We start from the raw sequence: 24581 nt of genomic DNA, 5'->3' as shown, positions 1-24581 counted from the left end.
CGTGTAGACAGACACAAATAGACACTTCACAGACAGTCACACTCCCCAAACATACTCTATATCCCAGGTCCAGGTACCCCCGCCCTCAGAGGGGCAAGCTGCACCTAGTCCCAGGAGATGTAACCCTTCTCTCTGGGGTGGAGGCAAGCGGACCACCTCCTTATTTGCAGTAGCAGGGAGGCCCCGCATCCCAGACCACAATCTGACAGCCAGCACCTCCTCCCAGCCCCCCAGCCCTGACTGCTAACAGAACCGGGGTGAGTGAAGACCCCAAACCTCCCTCCGCCCGCTCATATGTAGTGTTGCTGTGTGCTGTTCTAAAGTGCATTTAAAACACAGGCGAGCATGGTTCCTGCTTCCTCTCAGAGAGCAGCACGGCTCCTCCTGAAAACCCTTAGTGTCTATATGCATTTAAAATTGAGGGTAGGGCACCAGCGCCAGAGGTGGGTTGGAATACACCAACCATCCTCTGGATGCTGTAAAACGTGCCCACCCCCAAGGCCCTATATGTATGTGTTATGTGAGAGTGTGAGTAATGTGGATGTCTAGGTTGCAGAATAAAATTGAAGCACAGGCGGCCAGAAGGGGACAGAGGGGGAGTGCCTCCCTTGCACCCTGGTGACATACCTGCACCCCAAGCCCTGCGTGTGTGGGTGGGTGTGGTAGAGCGGGAATAGGGAGGCAGCTGAGGATGGGGAGGGAAGAAAGGGAGGGGCAAGCAGCCCCTCCCCGGGGCCAGCTCCCCCGCTGACCCCAGTAGGCACCCCCACACTCTGGAACCCACCAGGGCAAGGGGGCCCAGGCCCATCCGGACCAGGGCCTGCATCTCCCAAACTACACAAGACAATAGACACCCAGGTTGAGTTCATTCTCTACCTCTCCTATAGCTCTCCCCCACCTGCAGAGTGAGCTCCTGTAGAGAGGAGACCACCTGCAAAGATATAACAACCTCCCCACCAGTTGAAGAGCCCCCTAGTTGGGCCGATGCGCCAGAGGTCCCCTGCACTGGGGCTGAGGCCCCCTGCACCCACCCGCCCACAGCTCCGGCGACACAACAGCCAGGACCCAATCCCCCAAGGCCCAGCCAGAACCCCAGACCGGGGGCGGAGCACCCCCAGACCCCCAAGCCTCCACGCCCGTCCCGGACTCACCCAGGGGCAGCCAGGCTACCAGGCTAGTAACCAACGTCCGCCAGCACAGACCCCTCCCCCATCTCTGCTGTACGTAGCCACAAGGAAAACACCATCTAAGAGCCACCAGAGCCCCTAACCAGGTCATGCCCACATCCCCCGGGTTAGGCCCTCCAAGGAAAACGTCCCTAGGGACTCCCCAGACGCCCTAAGGCCGTCCCTACCCCCATATCCACCACAATAGCGAAGGGAGGACCAAACCATGACCCCCACCCCCACTAGGTGATGAAGCCGATCAAAGGAGCCCAAAGGGATTGATCAAATGTGATGGCAGAGGCTGTTTCAAGACTAATGTGATCTATTAGATGGTTTTTATATTGGTTAGAATTAAGATAATTTTTATTTTTCCAGTTAATGAGGACCGTTTTCTTGGCAATGCATAGGGCCGTAAAAACAACGTGGGCTGTGTTCATTTCTGCAGTGACCTCATCCAAGTTGCCCAGCAAGCATACTAAAGGGGAGGCTGGAATGTTACATTTCAGAAACTTTGATAAGTCTTCACATATCTCACGCCAAAATTTCTGAACTGGTGGACAGAACCAAAGAGCGTGGATGTAATTGTCCGGTGTATTTGCTGTGCAGTGTGAGCAGTTGTTGGAAGGCGTATAGCCCATCTTGAAGATTCTTTGACCAGTATAATGCACTCTGTGTAATATTTTGTATTGTATTAATTGCAGACTGGGATTTCTGATCCATCAAAAGGTTTTTAAGCAAATCTGAGACCAAAGGTTATGGTCTAAGCTGATCGATAAATCTGCTTCCCATTTTGCAATAGGAAGGGATATTGATTCATCTATTTTAGAAAATGTTCTGTATATTTTAGACATTAATTTGGGGGGTTTTAGACTAAAAAATTGTACCACACTTGGTGGTGTTTGCAATTCAGCTTCATTGGGATTACATTTCTTTTTTACTATGGATTTAATTTGTTGATATTCTAATAATCTTTTCTTGTTGATCCCATATTGTGTAACTAGTCTGTCAAACGAAATAAAGTCTGTTCCTTCCAATATATGTTCCAAGTATTTAATTCCTTTGCAACTCCAATCTGGAAAGTTTATCATATTATTGTTTTGTAATATGTCCGGATTGTTCCAGATAGGTGTACGTTTGCATGGGATTAAGGAAGACTCTGTCAATTTTAGAAACTCCCACCATGCTGTCAGAGAAGAGCTGATATTGATGCTTTTAAAGCATTCGTGTCATTTAATGTTTGAGCTGATAAATGGTAGGTCTGAAATTTCTAGGTTATTACATAGTGCCTGTTCTACATCTATCCAAGGTTCATCTAAGAGGGTGTGTTTAAACCATCTAGAGATGAACTGAAGCCTGTTGGCTAAAAAATAGTGGTTAGGCAGATCTAATCCTCCTTTATCCTTGGTCTTTTGTAGTGTTTTTAAGCTGATACGTGGGGGTTTATCTTTCCAAAGGAATTTAGAAATATACGAGCCTAGAGATCTGAACCAAACTTCTGATGGCTTATTTAGGATCATTGAAAATAAATAGTTTATTTTTGGCAAGACCATCATTTTTATAGCGGCGACCCGAAAAAATTGAGATTTTTAAAAACTCCTGCCAGGGTGGAGATTTTTGAAAACTCTGTTTTTGCATTTACGTGTGGACAAGGAAAACAGAGAAAACGCAGCGTCAAAAGTGTGCGCCTTTTTTGATGTCACACTGTGTGCATTTTAACAGTTTGGAAACACTACATATGTCATTTATATATAATATGAATAATTTAGGGCCCAGCACAGAGCCCTGAGGAACACCACAAGTTACCTTCAACTGCTTAGATTTTACATTATTGATTTCAACATATTGACATCTGTCATCCAGGTAACTTTTCATCCACTTGTATGCCATCCCTCTTATGCCATATCTCTCTAGTTTATTCATTAATATAGAATGATCAATTGTATCAAAGTCTATAAAAACACCAACAGTATATTCCTTATTATCTATTGCATTAGATATCCCTTCTACAAGTTCCATCACTGCCATCAAAGTGGACCTTTTTGCTCTGAAGCCATATTGGTTATCACTTAGGAGATTATGCTTCTCAATATATTTATCAAGTCTATTAACAAATAACTTTTCTAAAATTTTTGAGAACTGTGGGAGCAGTGATATTGGCCTATAATTGGTAAACTGACTTCTCTCTCCGTTTTTATGGATTGGAATAACTTTTGCTATTTTCATTTGTGAGGGAAACACACCAGTTCAAAAGGACAGATTACAAATGTATGCGAAAGGTTGCACTATATATTCTATAATACTTTTAACTAATATCACGTCAATACCAAAACAGTCAGTGGACTTTTTATTTTTAAATGTCTTCACAATGTTAATTATTTCTCTATGAATTACAGCAATAAACATGGAGGACACATTCTGTAATGCGTTTATTTAGGTCGTTATTATTTCTTGACTCTGGAATTTCTTTTGCTAAATTGAAGCCAACATTTACAAAGAAATCATTAAATTCATTTGCAATGTCTTTAGTTTTATCAAGGATAATATCTTTATCTTATTTGAAATAGTCTGGATAATTCTTATTTTTTGAGCCCTTTTTGATATCCTCCATGTTTCTTGTGTATTACTTCTGCTTTGCTCCAATAATTTGTGGTAATATTCTTTCTTACTTGTTCTTATATTATTTACTAATCTATTTTTATATAACTTGTACTTCAGCATCTTTTGTCCTCTGTTTTATGGATCTCTTATATAGATCATTTTTCTTTTTACATGCATCTTCTATCCCCTTTGTGATCCATGGCTTATTTGATCTGTGATGCTTTCTAGTGATTTTCATTAAAGGACAATGTTTTTCATATAGTGAAATTACAGTTGATAGGATTGCATCATATGCACTATTTGAATCTTCATTTGCAAAAACCTCATTCCAATTGTGTTCCTTTAAGTCCACCTGGAGGGCAGCAATGGCTCTTGTTGTTCTATGTCGTATCATATCAAATGTTTGATTCTTTTGTTTAGTTTTAATCCCAAAATAATTTTGAAAAATTGCAAAAACAGGAAGATGATCGCTTATATCAGTTATAAGAAGTCCACCTACTATTTCATAGTCAATTTTATATGTGAATATATTATCTATCAGTGTAGCTGTATCAATTGCTATTCTACTAGTATTTTATAATTACAGGGAAAAGGGAGTTACTATACATTGTATTGATGATATCTGTTGTTTTCTGATGTCCATTTGGGTTTAGCAAATCTATATTAAAATCACCACAAATTATTTGCACTTTTTTTTATCATTTAGGTTGCTAAACATAGCAGCAAGTTTTTCATTGAATGTCTCAAGGCATGATCCTGGTGTCTTATAGATGCAACTTATAATTATATTGTTAGCTTTTTCAACACGGATTTCAATAGTAACACATTCCAATACGTCATATATGGTGCTTGACATACATTCAATCAGACTAAATTTCAAAACTTTATCTACATATAAGGCAACACCGCCTCCTTTTTTTATTCACCCTGTTCATTGTAAATAATTTGTATCCTTCCAGTCCCATTTCACTAATTTTCTCATTATCGAGCCATGTTTCTGATATTGCAATTATATTAAACTTTTTTAACTTACTTAAACATTTTGTAATTTTAGAAAATATTTTATACAAACTTCTACTATTGAAATGTATGACCAACAATGCATTTGCCATTTTGATATTCATATTGAATTTGTCGTCTGTGTAGTACTCTCAAGTGTTATTGTTGTTATTGTAGAAGTGGTTATCTGGGTCAATGTTACTTTCAGGGTCATGCATGTTGTGCTCTGCATAGTTAAACGTTTTGAAGTTCGTTTTCTCAGCATGTGTGGCAAAATAACCTCCTTGACAGTCCTTTTCATAATCAAAGTCTTCCTCTTCAACATCTCTGAATGGAAACCTATAATCTGTGTCCAAACTTGTCATTTATGTGTTTTTGTTTTTGTTGTTGTTTTTTCTATTGTTTTCTGAGCCGTAAGGCCAGAAACACTTTCCATTCCTGATTATTTATATTGCTCTAAGTCTTTGAGTTCTCTTAATCATCACAACTTTCGCTTCTTTGGGAGTGCCATTTAGTCTTATCATTACTTTGCAGTTCCTCGTCCATGTCGCTTATATCTTATTTTGTTTTTTCTGGCTGCATGCCTGTCTTGCAATTTCAGCAGTCTTTTTCGTTAAATGTTCATTTAAATACACCCTTTTAGCTTCTTTCCCTGTTTCAGTAACTCAATCTTTTTTTTGTGACTCACAAACCGAAGAATAATTGCTGGCTTTGTTTTACTGTCTTTTCTGGGGAGTGTGTGGCATGCTGCGATATGATGGCTCTGAATACTTACATTCTTCGTTTGAAGGAATTTTATCACTTGCTGTTCAAGCGTTTGCAGCTCCTCTACCGGGGCATCTTCACCGTCTTTACCTCCGCCAGCTGTTACTCTGGCGTAGGTTTGGTGTTGCGTCTCCAGTCCAGTTATGACTAAATCATCAATTCTTGTGTATTGTTCAAGGTCCTCGATTCGCAGTTCCAAGTTGTCTATTTTCTTGTCCTTCTCCTTTATCATGTTTTTTAGTTGTTTTATTTCATCCATTAGGTCATGTAGCACACCTTGTTGTTTAGCCACTTTGCTCAGTTCATCAGACATGAAATTAAGCGATTTCCTAATCTCCTCCAACTCCTCTTCAACTCCTGGGTTTGCTTTTTTAGGCGGCATTATGAAAATGGTGAGATTGGTATTACCTTGTGAGGGCCCTTTGAAGTTACTGTCGATTTACTTGTTGGTTCCTTGCTAGAGGAGCAAGCCCAGTGGCTGCTGGAGGATCCTGGGCCTGGTGGAGCAGGAGGGTCCTGGGCCTAGTGGCTGCTGGAGGAGCCTGGGCCAAGTGGCTGCTGCAGGATCCTGGGACTACTGGCTGCTTGACTACTGGCTGCTTGAAGAGCCTGGGCCTAGTGGTTGTTGGAGGATCCTGGCCCTAGTGGCTGCTGGAAGAGCCTGGGCCAAGTGGCTGCTGCAGGATCCTGGGACTACTGGCTGCTTGAAGAGCCTGGGCCTAGTGGCTGCAGGAGGATCCTGGGCCTGGTGGCAGCAGGAGGGTCCTGGGCCTGGTGGCTGCTGGAAGAGCCTGGGCCTAGTGGCTGCGATCCTGGGCCTGGTGACAGCAGGACATTCCTGGGCCTAGTGGCTGTTGGAGGATCCTGGGCCTAGTGGCTGCTGGAGGATCCTGGGCCTGGTGGCAGCAGGAGGATCCTGGGCCTGGTGGCAGCAGGAGGGTCCTGGGCCTGGTGGCAGCAGGAGGGTCCTGGGCCTGGTGGCTGCTGGAAGAGCCTGGGCCTAGTGGCTGTGATCCTGGGCCTGGTGACAGCAGGACATTCCTGGGCCTAGTGGCTGTTGGAGGATCCTGGGCCTGGTGGAGCAGGAGGATCCTGGGCCTAGTGGCTGCTGGAGGATCTCTGTCAATCTCACCTGGGCCCACAACACCAACGTGCTGGTAAAGAAGGCCTAGCAGCAACTGCATTTCCTCCTTGTCCTTTTAGGAGACATTTTAGAGCTTCTAGTGGTCTTCACATATTGCGTGTCTTTACAGGAATCATTGACAGCACAGTTTTTGAGCGGAGGCAGGTTGTTGCAGTACAAACGATGGTCCTATTTGCTGCTATGCTCCTTCCTGGTTGAACTGAATGTTCTTAGCAGCGTCTTCCTTCGTTTTTGGCTTTTACGTGGGATTTTTTTTAAAAACGAAAACAGAAAATCTCAGTTTTCAAAAATACCCGTGTACGTGTGGACGTAGCCTAAAGTGATTGCAATTTTTCCCATTATTCCCATTTACCCTTACATCAGTCTGCAATACAGCCAGTTGACAAGTGACTGTAGGTTCAGATGCCCCAAATGTGTCTTATGTTTCAGTTTGTTTTTTATATTATAATACACTGTTTTGCTCTCTGTGTAAACAAAACACATTATAATTAGATAAATTTGGTAAAAGTAGGAAATAAAACATAAAACTATCTAAAAGAAGAGTATCATATAATCTCGATTCATTCTTCACTTGAGGGATACAGAAGTTCCACTTCACATCACCTCTGTTTTTTCTAAATTAGTTTCTTCTGCTGCAACAATTTACCTCTGAGAGATGTTTGTTTTGTTTTACAGGTGGTGTTGATCCTGGCCTACAGTACCATTATTGTGCTGGGAGTTCTGGGTAATTCTCTTGTCATCTATGTCATCTATCGCTTCAAGACGCTCCGCACTGTCACCAACTTCTTCATTGCTAATTTGGCTGTTGGTAAGTTTATACATACAGACACACGGCAGCAGCTTTTTGTTGGTGTTTGTGTGTTTTTGTCTCCGAGTGCATGTCTTCTTAAGATTGCAGGGAACTTAATCTGTTTGAGCCCATGACAGAAATCATTCAAATTTAAGATTTAAAGGTAAGAGTAAGGTTAAAAGTTTGGATTTGGTTGAGTTTATGGTAAAGTTAGGTTTGTGCTATTGTTAAAACAAGGACAGTGTGCCGTTATGGGTGCATGTCTGATGCAGGGGCGTTAACACCTTTCTTATATCACCACTCTGAAGACCGATGAGCGTTGTCAACAGGTTTACTGACATTCAAAAGGGTAAAACTAAAAACAAGACAGAAAATACAGTCATGACATACATATGTGCAGCATAATATGCATTTATATACCACCCTGCTACTACATAGCATATGTCTAATTATGTAAACTTTTTAAACTACTACTGATGCTATCCCAGACGACCTCCAAAATCACAGGTAACTAGCTTAACAAAAGGACTAGCTTTACAGCCAAATACTGCATTAGCGGGCAACATATTGTACAAAAAACAAAGTTGCAACTTATACTTTAAGTACACATCGGCGATACAACCATAAACAGAAGATGTGGACAGTATTTCTTCCAACAGGACACCATAAACTGTGTGCCGATATGTTTCCCTTCTTCTTGCTCACTTGCTTTGCTTGACTGAGCGGACTTTCTGTTCAATAAAGTTTTTTCCAAAATAAAGCCGTTTCTAAAGCGCATTACTTGGAGCAGCCACAGAGGGCACTGTAAACACAAAATAAATAACAACTGACTGAGAATGATACAGTGGGGCAAAAAAGTATTTAGTCAGCCACCGATTGTGCAAGTTCCCCCACTTAAAATGATGACAGAGGTCAGTAATTTGCACCAGAGGTACACTTCAACTGTGAGAGACAGAATGTGAAAAAAAAAATCCATGAATTCACATGGTAGGATTTGTAAAGAATTTATTCGTAAATCAGGGTGGAAAATAAGTATTTGGTCACCTCAAACAAGGAAAATCCCTGGCTCTCACAGACCTGTAACGTCTTCTGTAAGAAGCTTTTCTGTCCCCCACTCGTTACCTGTATGAATGGCACCTGTTTGACCTCATCATCTGTATAAAAGACACCTGTACACAGCCTCAACCAGTCAGACTCCAAACTCCGCCATGGCCAAGACCAAAGAGCTTTCGAAGGACACCAGGAAAAGAATTGTAGACCTGCACCAGACTGGGAAGAGTGAATCTACAATAGGCAAGCAGCTTGGTGTGAAAAAATCAACTGTGGGAGCAATCATCAGAAAATGGAAGACATACAAGACCACTGATAATCTCCCTCGATCTGGGGCTCCACGCAAGATCTCATCCCGTGGGGTCAAAATGATCATGAGAACGGTGAGCAAAGATCCCAAAACCACACGGGGGGACCTGGTGAATGACCTGCAGAGAGCTGGGACCAAAGTAACAAAGGTCACCATCAGTAACACACTACAACGGCAGGGAATCAAATCCCGCAGTGCCAGACGTGTTCCGCTGCTGAAGCCAGTGCATGTCCAGGCTTGTCTGAAGTTTGCCAGAGAGCACATGGATGATACAGCAGAGGATTGGGAGAATGTCATGTGGTCAGATGAAACCAAAGTAGAACTTTTTGGTATAAACTCAACTCGTCGTGTTTGGAGGAAGAAGAATACTGAGTTGCATCCCAAGAACACCATACCTACTGTGAAGCATGGGGGTGGAAACATCATGCTATGGGGCTGTTTTTCTGCCAAGGGGACAGGACGACTGATCCGTGTTAAGGACAGAATGAATGGGGCCAAGTATTGTGAGATTTTGAGCCAAAACCTCCTTCCATCAGTGAGAACTTTGAAGATGAAACAAGGCTGGGTCTTCCAACATGACAATGATCCAAAACACACCGCCCGGGCAACAAAGGAGTGGCTCCGTAAGAAGCATTTGAAAGTCCTGGAGTGGCCTAGCCAGTCTCCAGACCTCAACCCCATAGAAAATCTGTGGCGGGAGTTGAAAGTCCGTGTTGCTCGGCGACAGCCCCAAAACATCACTGCTCTTGAGAAGATCTGCATGGAGGAATGGGCCAAAATACCAGCTACTGTGTGTGCAAACCTGGTAAAGACCTATAGTAAACGTTTGACCTCTGTTATTGCCAACAAAGGTTATGTTACAAAGTATTGAGTTGTATTTTTGTTATTGACCAAATACTTATTTTCCACCCTGATTTACGAATAAATTCTTTACAAATCCTACCATGTGAATTCATGGATTTTTTTTTCACATTCTGTCTCTCAGAGTTGAAGTGTACCTCTGGTGCAAATTACTGACCTCTGTCATCATTTTAAGTGGGGGAACTTGCACAATTGGTGGCTGACTAAATACTTTTTTGCCCCACTGTATTTTAGTGATACAACATTTTACAACTTTTAGTGATAACAGAACAGACAGCTTCATGTTAAGGACTCCTCAGGATGACAAGTCTTCAAGAATTGTGCATTTATACAATTTATGCAATTGCAATTTATACAAGCACAGAGATAAGTCCATTTTTTAGAGCCCTAAGAAGATGATTACCCTTTCCTAACCTTCATTAGGTGCTTATTTACAATATTATTAGGAAGCACTGAATTCATTTTCATTGCTATGCAGATAATACCCAGTTTGATTTATTGATGAATGTAGATGATACAAATTATGTTCTTAAAATATAGGCATGTCTTCAAGACATCAAGACCTGGATGACCTCAAAGTTCCTACTTCTAAATTTAGACAAAACTGAGGTTTTGGCACTCAGTTCTAAAAGTCTGAGAAACATGGTGTCTAAGCAGATAGTTACTTACTGGGTAATATCAACTTGGAGTCATCTTAAACAGAATTTGTCCTTCAGTGTTCACATTAAGCAAATATGTAGGACTGCATTCATTCATTTGCTTAATATTGCTAAAGTCTCAGAACAGCCTTCAGTTGATCCAGAATATTTCAGCAAGAGAGCAAAATGAGATTGAAAAAGGAGACTTTTCTCTAAAATTGGCTTCTCTTCATTGGCTTTGTGTTAAATTCAGAATTAAATTTAAAATCCTTCTCCTCACATATAAGGTATTGAATAATCAGGCTCTGTCATATCTTAAAGACCTTATATCAGCCCATTATACTAACAGAGCACTTTACTCTCAGACTGCATGTTGTGGTTTTGAATAGTGGAGAACTGGAGATCAAGCATTCAGCCATCTCTAATAAAGAACTGTCTCCCAGTTTGAATTTGAGAGACTGTCACTCTCTCTACTCTTGACACTAGGTTTAAAACTTTCTTTTTCTTGAAGGTTGTAGTTGGCAAACTTTATCCTTGCTAACTCGTTAGCAGTTATTATACTCTGGTTCTTGCTCCCATAGTGACTCTTTTGTCCTGTGTCTCTCTCTGATTTCTTCTCCTTCCAGTCAGTACCAAGGAGTTGAGGCAGATGGCTGCCCGTCCCTGAGCCTGGTTCTGCTGGAGGTTTAAAAGTAAATTTTGAGAGTATGATAGAACCAGGTTTGGCCCCTTGTAGAAAAAATAGAAAGCCAATACATATCCTGAAATGGAGATGTGTGGTATCAAGGCTTTCCAATCTTAATGCTTCCCACAGGAGGGATTTATGTGATTTTGATTTTTGAAACTATTTCCGAATGTTTTCTGCCATTTTCATTGCTTGCTCTGTTCTTTCTCCATTGTAAGTTTTACACATCCAGATGCTCGTTCCAGTGTTAAAAGGTTGTGCCACAGACATTATGAGCCATTTTGCCTGAAAACCCCTCTTTGGATTGTTTCGTCACGTTAATAATGTTAGCGTTACCCATCTGGTGATCTGAATGATAAAAGTTAACTTAATGGAGACCGCCCTTGGTAATATTCCTTTTAATCCCTGGTGGTTTTGTGGATTTTCATCTTTAGATAGTGATCAATGTTTACATGCCACAAGCTCACATATTTGAAGCCTGTTGGCAAGAGAAATGGCAAGAAAGAGTGAGAGTGTGGTAGAAAGAGGTAAAAAGTTCCCAAGATGTTTCCCTGGAGAGGTTTATTCCCTTCTGTTGCACTATCCAGTCATTCTACACTAGTGCCAACACTGAGTTCATCATTATTAGATCAATGAAATTGCATTATGAGGGCTAGATTTATGGGAATTGGTTAAATGAGTCCCAAAATGAAATTCAACCATTGAGATTGGTATGTCAACTTGATGTCAAGCGTAACAGGTAAACAGAGGTGCTCTTCTAATGTCGAAGTTGTAATCTTGCAACGAGTTTAATAGACTTCTTTGCATGTAAATGGAAAATGCAACCTTTTAAAGCCAAGTGTATCATATTTGATATGTGAGTTATGGTGAGTTTTTGAGACTTCTACATGATCAGTAAAGACTACCGCCCTCTTGTTTGTTTGGTTTTTTTTTTAAATTTCATTGTGAGGTTCACTATATACTCCAACTTTTCCAAATGTTTGAATTTGCTGGTAATTATTTCAGGCTTCATGCTTTAAAGGCATAAAGAGCCAAAGCATCTGTTGCAAATCAGTACAAATAAGATAATTTTTCCCCAGAAAGCTCCAGAGAGACTAGACTTTTTAAATCTCCAAATAATAAGACATCACCAATTACAGGGGTAACAAAAAAAAAGTAAAAAAATCCAAAAAATCATGACAGTCAACACAACTTGTACAACAAATACCAGAAAGGGACCGAAAATCTAATTCCTGGCTTGTTCTGTGCACATATCTGTTTATAAAAAGTACCCCGGCCTACATGTGATTCATATCATCATACTCATCATCATAGTCACTCATGCCCTGTTGATGGTAGTAGCGTCATCTGGTAGAGACCACTCCCATTACCATAGAAATCTTTCATCATAAGATTAAGGTGATCTCACTGAATAGATTTCTGGGGCGAGTGAACCCAAACAACAGCAGCAACAGCTGCCTGCAGCATAACACAGTCACCGTTTCTTCAACGTAGGGGTCAAAAGTTCAGCTTATTCCTTTAATTTCTAACCCGTCTGTATATGTGTATGTGTAAGCTGTCAGCAAGGATGACTCAAACATCTGCCGCTGTGTGCTAGGTCTTAGTGCATGAAATTTGTTGGCTTGTTAGAGATGAACTCAGACATTTGTTGTTTTTGTGACACGCAGACATTTTAAGTGGAGGAATCAGAGTTTTCTTTACCAATATGTGAAGAGTGTCTGTGTGAGCACATAAATAAGGATTTTATACAGAGGACAGAAAAGTGACATCTAAAGAGTTTTTATTTCATGTATGATGACCCAATTCATAATAATAATTCTTTATTTAAAAGGGACAGTACAGATTAACATCGTCCAAGTATAAAACATAAAATTGATGTACTGCACATAAGTTTAGAGGTATTGCTAGTTTCCAGCCATTGTCCCTTGTTGGGCTTACATTCACAATACACAGAGTTAAAACATACATTTTCATGAAACCAAAGTAAACCATGAATACAATTTTAGACAATGTAAAAAGAAAAAAAAGATTACTTGAAATGACTACAGCTCTGATTTCCCTTTAACCAACCTTTAACCTTCAATGTAAATGAACTAATATCTGTAATCAGATATGATTATTATAGTAACTTGATTTTAAAATTATCAGATGAACTATATTTTCTAATAGAAAAACACATAGAAATTGTTTTCTTTATAAATTCAATACAAGATGATCATGTTGCAGCCATAGTTGGACATTCAAATGTGACGTTAAAGTTTCTGCTGTCTCACCAGGTGACTTAGCTGGTACATGTATAACTGCATCATCTGCATAAAGCTGACGGCTAGCTTTTGGACAACTGGCAGGCATTAATACATTAAGACATTAATAAACAAACTAAACAGCAATGGGCCAAGGACAGATCCTTGGGGGATACCCATTCTATTTTCCAACATGGATGACTTTTTTTGTCAACCCTCACACACTGCTCTCTTGTGTAAAGATAAGACTAAACTGCTTGTTTTGAAAAATCTAATTTAAATGATCTATGCTCTATTTTTTATGAGCACAATATATTTTTAATGTTAGAGAAAGAGACTTTGGATATACAAAGGGCAAAGCTCAAAAGGAAGTTAAACGTGATGTGCTTTAGAATGACAATAAGCAGACGTATTTAAAAAATAAAGTTGAAATTTAATGTTTCATTACAAGATCCATTTATGACATTTATTGGTCATAATGACTGTATTATCATGCATTATCATTTTGGTTTTCTTAATTGTTAATTGTATTTAGATGTATTATGTGTTTCAGAGGTGAATGTAGGCAGTTTGGCTAGGATCACTCAAATCTGATTATAAAGATTATAAAGAATAATTAGTTAACCCCACTAAGCACAGTGGGAATAAACATTTACCACTGAGATATTTTTTATTAAAAATATATTTGCATTACAGTGGTTTTTGTGCAATTTGCCTCATCTTCTTTCTTTCTCTCTTTTTTTTTTGTACAGCGCATTGTGTTCTGCTTCCTGATCAGCTGTAGACCATTATCAATCAATCTCGTGCCGCATCTCCTGAACAGTACAGAATGCGTTCAGCTTGTCAGATTTATATAAATCTTCACTAGCAGTGTGACTCAGAAGTGCTGTACTGTATGTTTGTAAGTTTTCTCCCCAACAATACCGGCAAAATGTTTGGTACCATCAAAGGCACCTGCACCAACTATAAAAAATGGACAGGTGACCAACTTTGGGGAAATTTCTCGGCCCACCTAATTTTTAAAAAAATACAGGAAAGAGTACATTCAAAAATAAGCATCTTAGATTACACTGTGCACAAAATAGGAGATGCATTTTCTAATGGAAATACTAATGAATCCATCACACAGTGGGGCATTCAGTGTCACCGGCTATGAGTTCCATTTCAAATGTGCAGATGTTTTCATATTAAAATTACCTGCAAAAGCTCAAGAATGTATTCCCCAATATCTAACTTGCACAGACCCAAATGCTCCAAGTCCTTCAGCACCAAACTACTGTTAACAAAATCACTAACATGGGCTTAGTTATTACGACAGTAACTTATGTATGTGGTTTCTTTCCCAAATTGTATGACTTAACTGTAAAACTATGTCAGTAGAATTCAGCTGAGAAAGAGCACTTCGAGGGTCTGTCCATAATTATGATGCTACATTACATGTATAAATATTCCTAAGTAAGTCTTTAACGCCATCTCTGTACTTGAATATTTGAAAAAGAGGCAAAGCAGAAGTAAAATTATTGCACAGTTTCAGCACTAATAATAGGTCAAAAATGACTAATTCAGGAATGATTCTGCAGATAAAGCATGAGGAATTCTGGCTTTTGATTTATGAAATTAAAATATTTTAATTGACCACCCTCCAGGTCAGTTCTTCTTAAGTGAGAATTCAAGATTTTTCCCATTGTTGTCAGTAAAATAATTTGATGTGCACAAAATAAATAATTTAAATTACTTCCCCAGAAAAACGTGTACAATAATTTAGACACCAGGGAAGAATATTTCATCTATGAATGAATGGGTGAGAGAGTCAAACATCTAAAGGAAATGTTGTCAGTCATCTGCATTTGTTAATGAGATGTAAATCTAGAATATTTATTTAAATTTTAGAAATATTAAGATGCATTTTCTTAGAACATTTGATGGTGCTGATTGCACGCGATGAATCAAATGCAGTCTTTCAGTATTCATAGAGTGGGAGTCAAAACAAAGACTGAGCAGTAATGAGTGTAGCAACAGAAGACTGCTATCACGTGACTGAAGTTTTATTTTCTGGCTGTAAAGGACTAAACTGCCTTTGTGCCAGTTTTACTTTTTTAATGAGTTGGAGACTCTGTTGGTGTCAACATGAAGCATGAAACAGGACTGAACAGCAAGAGAAGCCAAGACCAATTCTTAATCACCTGCTTTGATTCGTGGTAGGCAGCTTCACCTCAGTTTTATTTCTGCCTAATGAGACTGGTGTAAACAGTTTCACATGTCCCCCGGCTGTGATGCTTACTTGTGAAACTTCACTCGGCTGCATGATTACTTTGTTTTAGCGCAACTATTCATGTTCAAACTGAAAGATGGGTTGAAAACGTTTTTTTAGGTTATTCTCAGAAATGCCAACACAACTGAGAGAGTTTTGCCATAAATTAGTGTGAACAAGACATAAATGATAGCAATTAATTAAAACATACAAAACATCCTGATAAATCTTAGAGAATTTAGTCTTCTAAATGCATGACTTAACATGAAACGACTCACCAAACAGGTGAATTTATAAGCGCCACATCAGCACACATGCTAATGAATTTTAACAAACTGTGAGAGGTAATGGAGTGTGACGTGGGAGGGAAATTGCCTTAGCTGTCAGAGCTCGTCAGGCCTGAAGAAGCACAATAATATATTTTATTCAGAGCATACACTTCAGGGAGCATTGATGTAGCAGTAAACAAGACAACAAACATTGATGGACAGGTAAAATGTTCCTTCATATAGAGAGAAGTATCAGTACTTCAAGGCGTGTTAAGATGAGAGTGCACAGACAAAGAATCTCTGCAAAGAGACTGTTTGTTATTGTCAGTAAAGCTAATAAAGACACACAAATACCTCCTCCTGTTTTTGCTGTTGCTTAAAAAGTTGAACTATCATAGATCTCATAGTTTTACAGACTTCTACTTTTGTCTAAAAATTCCACGCTGTGTGAGTCAATCTTCCTTTAGTAGTACATTGTGTTTGGGAAATGTTAAGATTTAACTTCGAGGGTATAATAATGTGTACTTTATTAATCCCCATGGAGAAATTCTCTGCATTTAACTTGTTTACTCAGTGAAGCAGCGGGCAACCATTGGGCGTCCGGGGAGGAGCGTGTAGGGACGTACCTTGCTCAGGGGTACCTCAGGGTAGACATGCACTGGACTCGAACACCTGACCTTCAGATTATGGGGCCACCACGCTACCTACTGTGCTGTCCCTGTCGTATCATGTATACTAAATAGTTTAGATCCTTTAGTTAGAAATAACATTTGTTTTATTGTTGTTGTTTTTAAATAACTGAATGAAATTAAGTGCTTGATGATTTATATTTGGTGGCAGTTTTTCTCAGGCGGAGGCAGAGACCAAAACTAGAGAACCACACAAACCACAACCGTAAAAGATGCCAGCAACTGAAAACCAACAAAAACAACCAAAATCAATAATCAGCACACAAAGAGGAACCCCTCGAAATCAAACTCACCACAATAATCACAAAGACTGCAATCCAAAAACTAAAAAAGAACAAAATCCACAACAGAAACTTTTACCAACCAAAAAAACAACAGAGAGCCCAACAACAACGTAGAAAAATAACACATTATCTCCTAACAAAAACCAATAATTGAATAATATTTAAATTAACAACCAAAACTAACACCAGAATCTACCAAAACAAAAATGATCACAACACATAATAAACAACCAACATAATTCAAAAACAAAAAACCCAACCACAACAGCAGCTATTCACAATCAACAACAGCAAAAGGTCCCAAGGTCTAACAATCCACAAAAATAGCAATTATCATCCAACATAAACCAAAAACAAAACCAAACAAAACAGAAAACCCTTACCACCGCTACAGGACGTATTTTAAAAATTTACCAATCAAGAATAAAAACCCAAACATCACCATAACAGCCAATAAAAAAGCCCCACAAGCCAACAAAATAAGCCAAAAAAAAGTACTAGAAATGACAAACATCGCAACACCAACAATCACACATGGAGAGGCTGAACTCCATCCTGACTTGATTTTAATGTTTGAAGTAAACACAAATTATATAGCAGAAAGAAAAGTAGCTTACTTACTTCTAAAAGATAATGTGATGTGATTAATTTTACGGTTAATATTGCGATGCATCTTTAAAATATCCATTCATATCGGGATGATTCATGAATATTTTATGCCCATAACTCTCTCACATGTTGTCTTTGGAGCAATCATTTGCAAATCTGTTCAGTTGTGTCATTTAATAGAAAGGGATGCGATTGTGACAAGTGATGCTAAGTCAAAACCAGTTTAATCTATTTTAGGACTATACTGGATTTTCCTTGGTCCCAAAAACCTGAGAACCCCTTGGCCTAGTTCAGTAACATCTTGCTATCATGCAGTTATGAGTGTGGAATTTCCTTACGCCCGTCTAATGCTGACAAAATAAGGTGGTAAATAAATAATTGCAGTTTTATTATTTATAATAAATGATAAACAAGATGGCTTTACATGCAGTCACAGCTCATTGTAGAACTGCTGTACATTTATGCTAAGATCCTTTAAATTCACAACCACTTCACTGTTTTTAAATGAAGCATATGACTATTTTATAAAGCAGCAAGATGAAGACAGAAACAACCGCGTGTTGTATTGTGAAAATCTCTTTAACCGTGACTCGATGACCTACATGCCTTCTGGTTTAAGCTTTTTGAGGTGCTGCAATCAGCTTTGTGAGGTCCCTGGCATCCCCTCTCCATCTGTCACAAAGTACAAAATGAGCTAAAAAAAATAATTAGATCAAACGCCATTTGCTTACTCGTGTGTGTGTGCCTAACTCTACATGTGTGTGTCGTGTGCAGAAGCATCTTTATATAGCCCCGAGACTCGCTTGTTCTGAGAGGAGTAGAGAAAATTGGATGCAAAATAAAATCCACCATTGGCCATCATTAATAAATGCTCACACACACTTACTGTTCATGTCCTGGAAAAACACTATTAACTTATTTTTGCCTTTTGCAAGTTTTGCTAACTAAATCCTCGGTTAAATTTCAGTGTAATGTTTTTCATTACTACTTCCTTGCTCTCCTTCATTAATGCACTGTGGTCACTGCACATCTAGCAAGGCTTACATCAGTGGCGGTCCTAGCCCGTTTGTCACCCCGGGCGAACACCCCCCCCCCCCCCCCCCACACACACACACACACACGCACATAAAACACATTAAGGATTGTACATTAACATAAAACTGTTGTCGGAACCACACTGAATTTTGCCAGAGAAACACACACACACATGAAGAGAGAGAGAGTATGCATTGTATGCAAACAGCTACCAAACAGCCATCATAATTCATCATACAATGAGAACAGGACAAATCAACAATGAATAATTAATATTAAAATCTGTAACATATTGTATTGTTTGGAGTTTAGTCTGTTACTGTTACTATTTTTCCATTTCTTCTTGGAGCAACTGTAACCCACATCATTTCCTTAGGGATAAAGTATAAAGTATTCTGATTCTGATTGTTTCAGGATGACCTGCCATTATCCAATGACACATCTGCTTACCTGTATCTTTTGCTCATTTCTCCTCCTCTTCTTTTCTCCTTTTTCTAAACTGAGCACCTGATGGCTTTGAACTTTTCTTGTCCATCTTCCATTGGTTTGAATTTTGCACTCCAGTATGAACACAAATCCCTCAACTCGAGGATCACCACAACATGATCTAACACACCTACACCTTAGTTCACAGATTCAATTTGTCTACGGTGTATTTCTGAGATTTCGCACAACCCAGGATTCAAATCATGAATACATAACGGGGCTTGGATTTACAACATTATGAATGAAATCTGCTCTATTTGGAAGCAGCCGGCCCCCCTCCCCTTTCGACGGGTTGTGTGTGAGACTTTAAATCATCAAACTGTAAATTATAAATTTTAAATTGTTATTGATCCCTTTACCCCGAGTCCTAAAGTGTATATTTATTTTCTTACTCTTCTTATATTTATTGTTTGTTTACTTGCACTGCTGTAACTGGAGCCTCGTCGTCTCGTCTCTCTATATACTGGACTGTATGTAGCGGAGATGACAATAAAGTTTACTTTGACTTCAGCAGCGAGTAGGCGCACCGAGGGCTCTCGCGCTCACTTTTCGTGTATAGAATTTCGAAAAAACATCGGTGCAAATTATAATCATGAAGTCTGGTGTTTTGGTGTTTGTTGTTTTGTTTTTATTTTGTTTTATTTTGTGAGTTGGTTATTAGACGCTGCTCCAGCCAGCCAGAGAATCCCCCCCCGCCCCGCCCTCTCCTCCCTGTGCCGCAAGCAGCAGGCGCACCTCGCAAACGGAGGGCGCCCTTACTCCCAGCAAATGGACGATGGAAACCGATCGGTGCCTATAACATTCCCAATATGCACTGGCTGATGTCGGGGCAGCATGAATACGAGCAATTTTTTTTTTTTGCCGATGCCCGGGCAGCCGACCGTGTTGCCCGTATCTAAAACTGCTACTGGCTTACATATAATATCAGTGGCATTATATATGTTGGCTCAGTTTTATTAATTTAGATCCAGTTCACAATAAGGTGTTTTATATTGTAGGATAAATGCCATACAGTACTAGACTGACCATCACAGTAGTCAGATAATCCCTTATGAGTAGCACTGGGTAAAAGCTGAAAGCTACCTCAAAGCTTACCTGGTTCGATGTAACATGGATATATGTGTAGGATATTGGCAGTGATTTGATAAACGCGGGTTGTAGCGGATATTCTATCAATATATGTGCATGCTCTAGTTTGCACATATAAAAGCTGAGGCTGTCCCAAGCCAGCTAAGAGACATGATTTTCCCAGACCCTGGGGTCTGGCCAGGCTCTCCTTCTGGTAAGACATGCATAAAACACCTCTCCAAGGAAGGGTCCCGAGGTTGTATCCTGATCTAATGCCCAAACTACCTCCGCTTGCTCCTTTCAGCGTAGAGGAGTAGCGGCTCTACTCTGAGCTAGTCACTGTAGTCATTACAGAGGCAGCTCATTTCTACTACATGTATCTGAGCTCTTAGCCATAGGTGAGGGGGTACTGCAGATAGACTAGTCACATGACAGCATTTCCTGTACTCTTAGCTCTCTCTCACCACAATAGACCCGTATTGCATGCTACAGATGGTTCACCAGTTGAGCTGATGTAATAACTTTTATCAAAATAGCTTTTGATTTCTTTTGTGGCACGTTGAGACTGAGAGCAGTATATTCTGCTCTGATCCAGGCAAATAGTCCAGAGTTTCAGGGATGCGTGTACTACAGTGAGCGCATAAAGACATTACATAAAACATGACACAAGCAGACATGACAGTCTGCATAAACAGTCATGCTCAGTTTATCTCTCAGTACCCCATCCGTCTGGCAGGACACAAGCACAGCTTTCATGCCTTTGAAATCTTTTTCTGGCATCTTCACCGTTTGCTTATAACATCTGAAGAAGTTAGATGCTTGTGTTTTCCAGCTGAACACACTTTCACTGATGGAGAGGAGAAGTGATAGATGTCAGTTTCTTTCTTTTTCAGCGCATTACATCATAACGAATAAGAATGTGACCAAATGAAAGTGAGTATAAGAAATGATAATCTGAATGAAAGTGCTGCTAAAAGTCTTGCCAGAGGCTGCTTTTTGTAAAAACGCTCTAAAACTGTGCACCCAAACTGAGCAACCTTGGACTCAGTAGATAAAATTTTGAAAATATAGTATAGCATGTTAAAGTACAGCATGTTGCTGTCTCCAGCAGGTCAGGGTGAGATTTGAAAGCAAAAAAGTAATGAAACAGTCACAGTAGTCCTAAACAGCCTTTCCATTTTAGCCTTTTCACTGGGTAACATTTTAAAACCTGAGCTGTTAATTAGAACTGGGTCTGCTCATGAGGAGAGGTTTAAAGGTTACAAACACTGCTGCAGTGTCTTAGAAAAGACCTGCGGCTGAAAATGAAAAGCATTTGAGACCAAGCATTTTCTTTCATTTAGTCATGAGAGAAATATTTTACAGAGAGAGGAAATGGAAGGGGAAAAAATTAAGAGGCTGCCAGTGGGCCAACATTTAAAAGGAAGTTGAAACAAAGCACAGAAAAGAGAAGCTGAACTAAAAGTGACTGATGGTAAAATGTACTGACTTTAAATAAAGCATAAACTGTTGCACTGCTTTATTACAAAATAGAATTTTGTAATAAAGCAATCTGTAATCTTAATTTACATTCCTCAGTAAGGTTACTATTATACAAGACATCGAAAGATATTAAAAAATGCTTTTCCATAGTGTATAACAATGGAGAGTAAATATATTATGGGATAGGAACTACTTTTTCCGCCTATCATAGTGATAGACGTAATACGGCCATACAAATGCGTTACAGCTCACTCAGTTGATGACAGTAAGCGGAGTCTCGTGTGGTTTTAGTTCAGCTCCAGAAACAGACGGTTTGTGACACATGGGGCAAGGCCACAAACCTTGTCAAACATGAACAAAAGCAAATGATATAAATTATTAAATCATACTAATTTAAATGATAAATTATGTATCTCTGCTGTGGCATAACCAACCATTACTTAAATCTATGGTACTTCCCCAGTAAAATTCACTGGTTGGCTGTAGTATTATCTCTGGGAGCTACTTTGACCATGAGCCAATGGAATCTAAATATCTGTCATTTTCATGGTCATCTCTTGTTGACAGGGGCTAGAACTGGAACAAAGAACCAATCTTGGATGTAAAACTACAACTGTTTTACATCTGTTGTAAAACAGATGTAAAACATCTGTTAGAGACACCACTATATAAACCAGTGGTTCTTAACCTGGGTTCGATCAAACCCTAGGGGTTCGGTGAGTCGGATTTTAGGGGTTCAGCAGAGCCTCCGCCGTGACATGTATGGCTCATTTTGTGCACCAGTAAAAAACATATCTATGTCTTGAATTGGAAAAAAATTACATTTTATTTTTCACTTAAGAGGGGTTCAGTGAATGCGCATATGAAACTGGTGGGGTTTGGTACCTCTAACAAGGTTAAGAACCACTGATATAAACCATTAAACTTTTTTTTTTTTTTAGCATTTTACTTATTTTGAAACTGCAGTTCTTATCAAAATATGGACAACCATAATGGCTAGTGCTCTTATAGAATAAGGCTTTAGGTTAAGAGCAACTTTAGATTAATGCACCAACTTGAATTCTTGAATCCATGAACCTTTACTGAAAGGATCTGAGGCTTTAAGAGGATCGTAGGGTAAAAACCATGGCATTAGAGCCTTGACAGACAGGGTTCCTAACATCTGACCTATGATGCTCGCTGGTTTCCTATAATAATGGTTGAATTTGTGACATCATTTTAAACCTTCTTTGGTATTGGTCAATGTTTTAGTCAGATAACTTATAATCTATCTTTTATCAGTTTTTTTTGTTAGATTAGTTTCTAATCTTCACGAATGTTTATTAAACCCTCTGACATTTGGTTCTGTTGAGGATTAATGTTATTCCTCCTCCAAGCTGAAGATCAGGTGGTGTTATGTAATAAACAAATATATGCATATGAATCTGCAGGCAGGGGACAAGTTTGTTGGTACTGAACGCTTGCTGTTTTCTGTTTGTTGCTTGAGGTTAAATGATCAATCACATTTGACTAGTTTGGTTCCATGGAAATAGATGGTCCATGTAGAGGCAAAAGGGGGAAGATATCCTTAAATTCACTGGTTATTAAAATCTTGGTCCAGATATTGGCTGCATCACAAGATACTAAGTCAACAGACAGTCCAGTGGTTTCGCAAAGTGGGAGATTTGTCTTTCAAGAAATTTACACAAAAATTTGCCCACCAAATTTTATTCGCTTGCCAGAGAGGTGGAACCTCTGCAAAGAACAGACCGACTAAAATGTGGATGAGGGTTCAGTCGACTCTTTAAACTGCAAAACAGAACATTACCACTGATGGAAGATGTGGTCTTTAAGTGCTTCTCTGTTACAGTGCACTCAGAAGCATGTTTTCACATCAGGATTTGTCATGATTTATAGTCGCTTACAAGAGATCTATTCTATGATGTTCAGCTTTATATTTTTCTACTTGGACTCCACATTTCCTTTGCCCAATTCACAGTTCAAAATTGTCCTTATTCACTTACACACTGCGGTGGTGCAGCCCCTAAATTTGTCCTTTGACTGTAACAAGATGCTGTCTGTCTGTCAAGGAATGTATGGAGAAATTAATAGTTACCTCGCTACGTGTTGCAATTTAATTTGCAACAGGACGAAAAGGTTTTGCTAGAGGCATATTATTCAAAAAAGAACCAGAGAAGTTTGCTTATACAAATGTAGGGTGCGCTGGAACATTTAATGGGCACATTCCTTTCATATTTGAGCCTCTTTCAGTTTGTTGACATCTGAAAAAGCCCCTTTTGAATTAAATGACAGGGCTGCTGTGAAAGAAAAATCAAACGCAGAAGGAAACAGAGAGCGAGCGATGTGACCGATGTACTGTGAAATGTGCAGGAAGGTAGAAAAATAGCAGCTAGAAAGTTGTCGGTTCAATTCCCCTGCATGAAAACAGGAGCAGTCAGGCAGTGTGTGATAAACAAAGCAAGCACTGCACTTCCTCACCCACAAGCTCATCTGCTGCCTCTCGTTCATTAATTCTCTCAGGCTCTCTGCTCAGAGTTTCGTCTGGTTGTCTTGATGGGAGCAGCGGCTTTTGTCTCATTATTGGACATCGGATGACTTTGAGCGGACTAACTAGCTTCTGAAGTGTGATTGTTACCCCGACACATCAGAACAGAAAAGTACAAACTGTGTCTGATTTTGGTGCTGCTACGCCTCCAGCATTAACACAATGAGGAAAACATTCACTGACCCTTGCAGCTAATATGAATGAAATTTGAGTTTTCATCTACTGTTACTTTAGTTCTTTAGCTGTGATGGAGCAGACAAGTTTTGTGGCTGGCACAAAGAGATGATCTCCTTCATATCCTTTAATATGCGTAATCACCAGGCAGCTCTCATTCCAGGGCATTAAAAAAGTAGTTATGACATCCCAACTCCATCAGTTTGTCCATTTTCTAATCCATTTATGCAATACAGGGTCACAAGGGTTTGGCACATATCAAAAGATGTCACTGGGTGGCAGGCATTTGACACCCTAAAAGGATGCTAGTCTAAATATATGCTGGTTGTACTTAATTGGCCATACGTGTAAAACCTATCCGAGTACTCCTTCATACTGAAAACTAACCAATTAATTCTTAGTACCTAAAACTGGGCTGTCTTTAGTACCTGAACCCAACC

General features: G+C 39.6%; 1 protein-coding gene across 1 annotated transcript in view; it reads left to right on the top strand.

Annotated features, from left to right (window-relative positions):
• The window catches only part of npy2rl (neuropeptide Y receptor Y2, like), an 87200-nt gene that overhangs the window by 41220 nt on the left and 21399 nt on the right, over positions 1–24581 (top strand). Inside the window, exon 3 of the mRNA XM_085145263.1 lies at positions 7348–7480. Within this exon, the coding sequence (XP_085001389.1) occupies positions 7348–7480 (133 nt within the window). The remainder of the gene's footprint in view (positions 1–7347; positions 7481–24581) is intronic.

This window comes from Neolamprologus multifasciatus, chromosome 3 (genome assembly GCF_963576455.1).
Source record: "Neolamprologus multifasciatus chromosome 3, fNeoMul1.2, whole genome shotgun sequence".
In the NCBI taxonomy this organism is placed as follows: domain Eukaryota; kingdom Metazoa; phylum Chordata; class Actinopteri; order Cichliformes; family Cichlidae; genus Neolamprologus; species Neolamprologus multifasciatus.
This window is presented reverse-complemented; position numbering and strand designations above follow the sequence as displayed.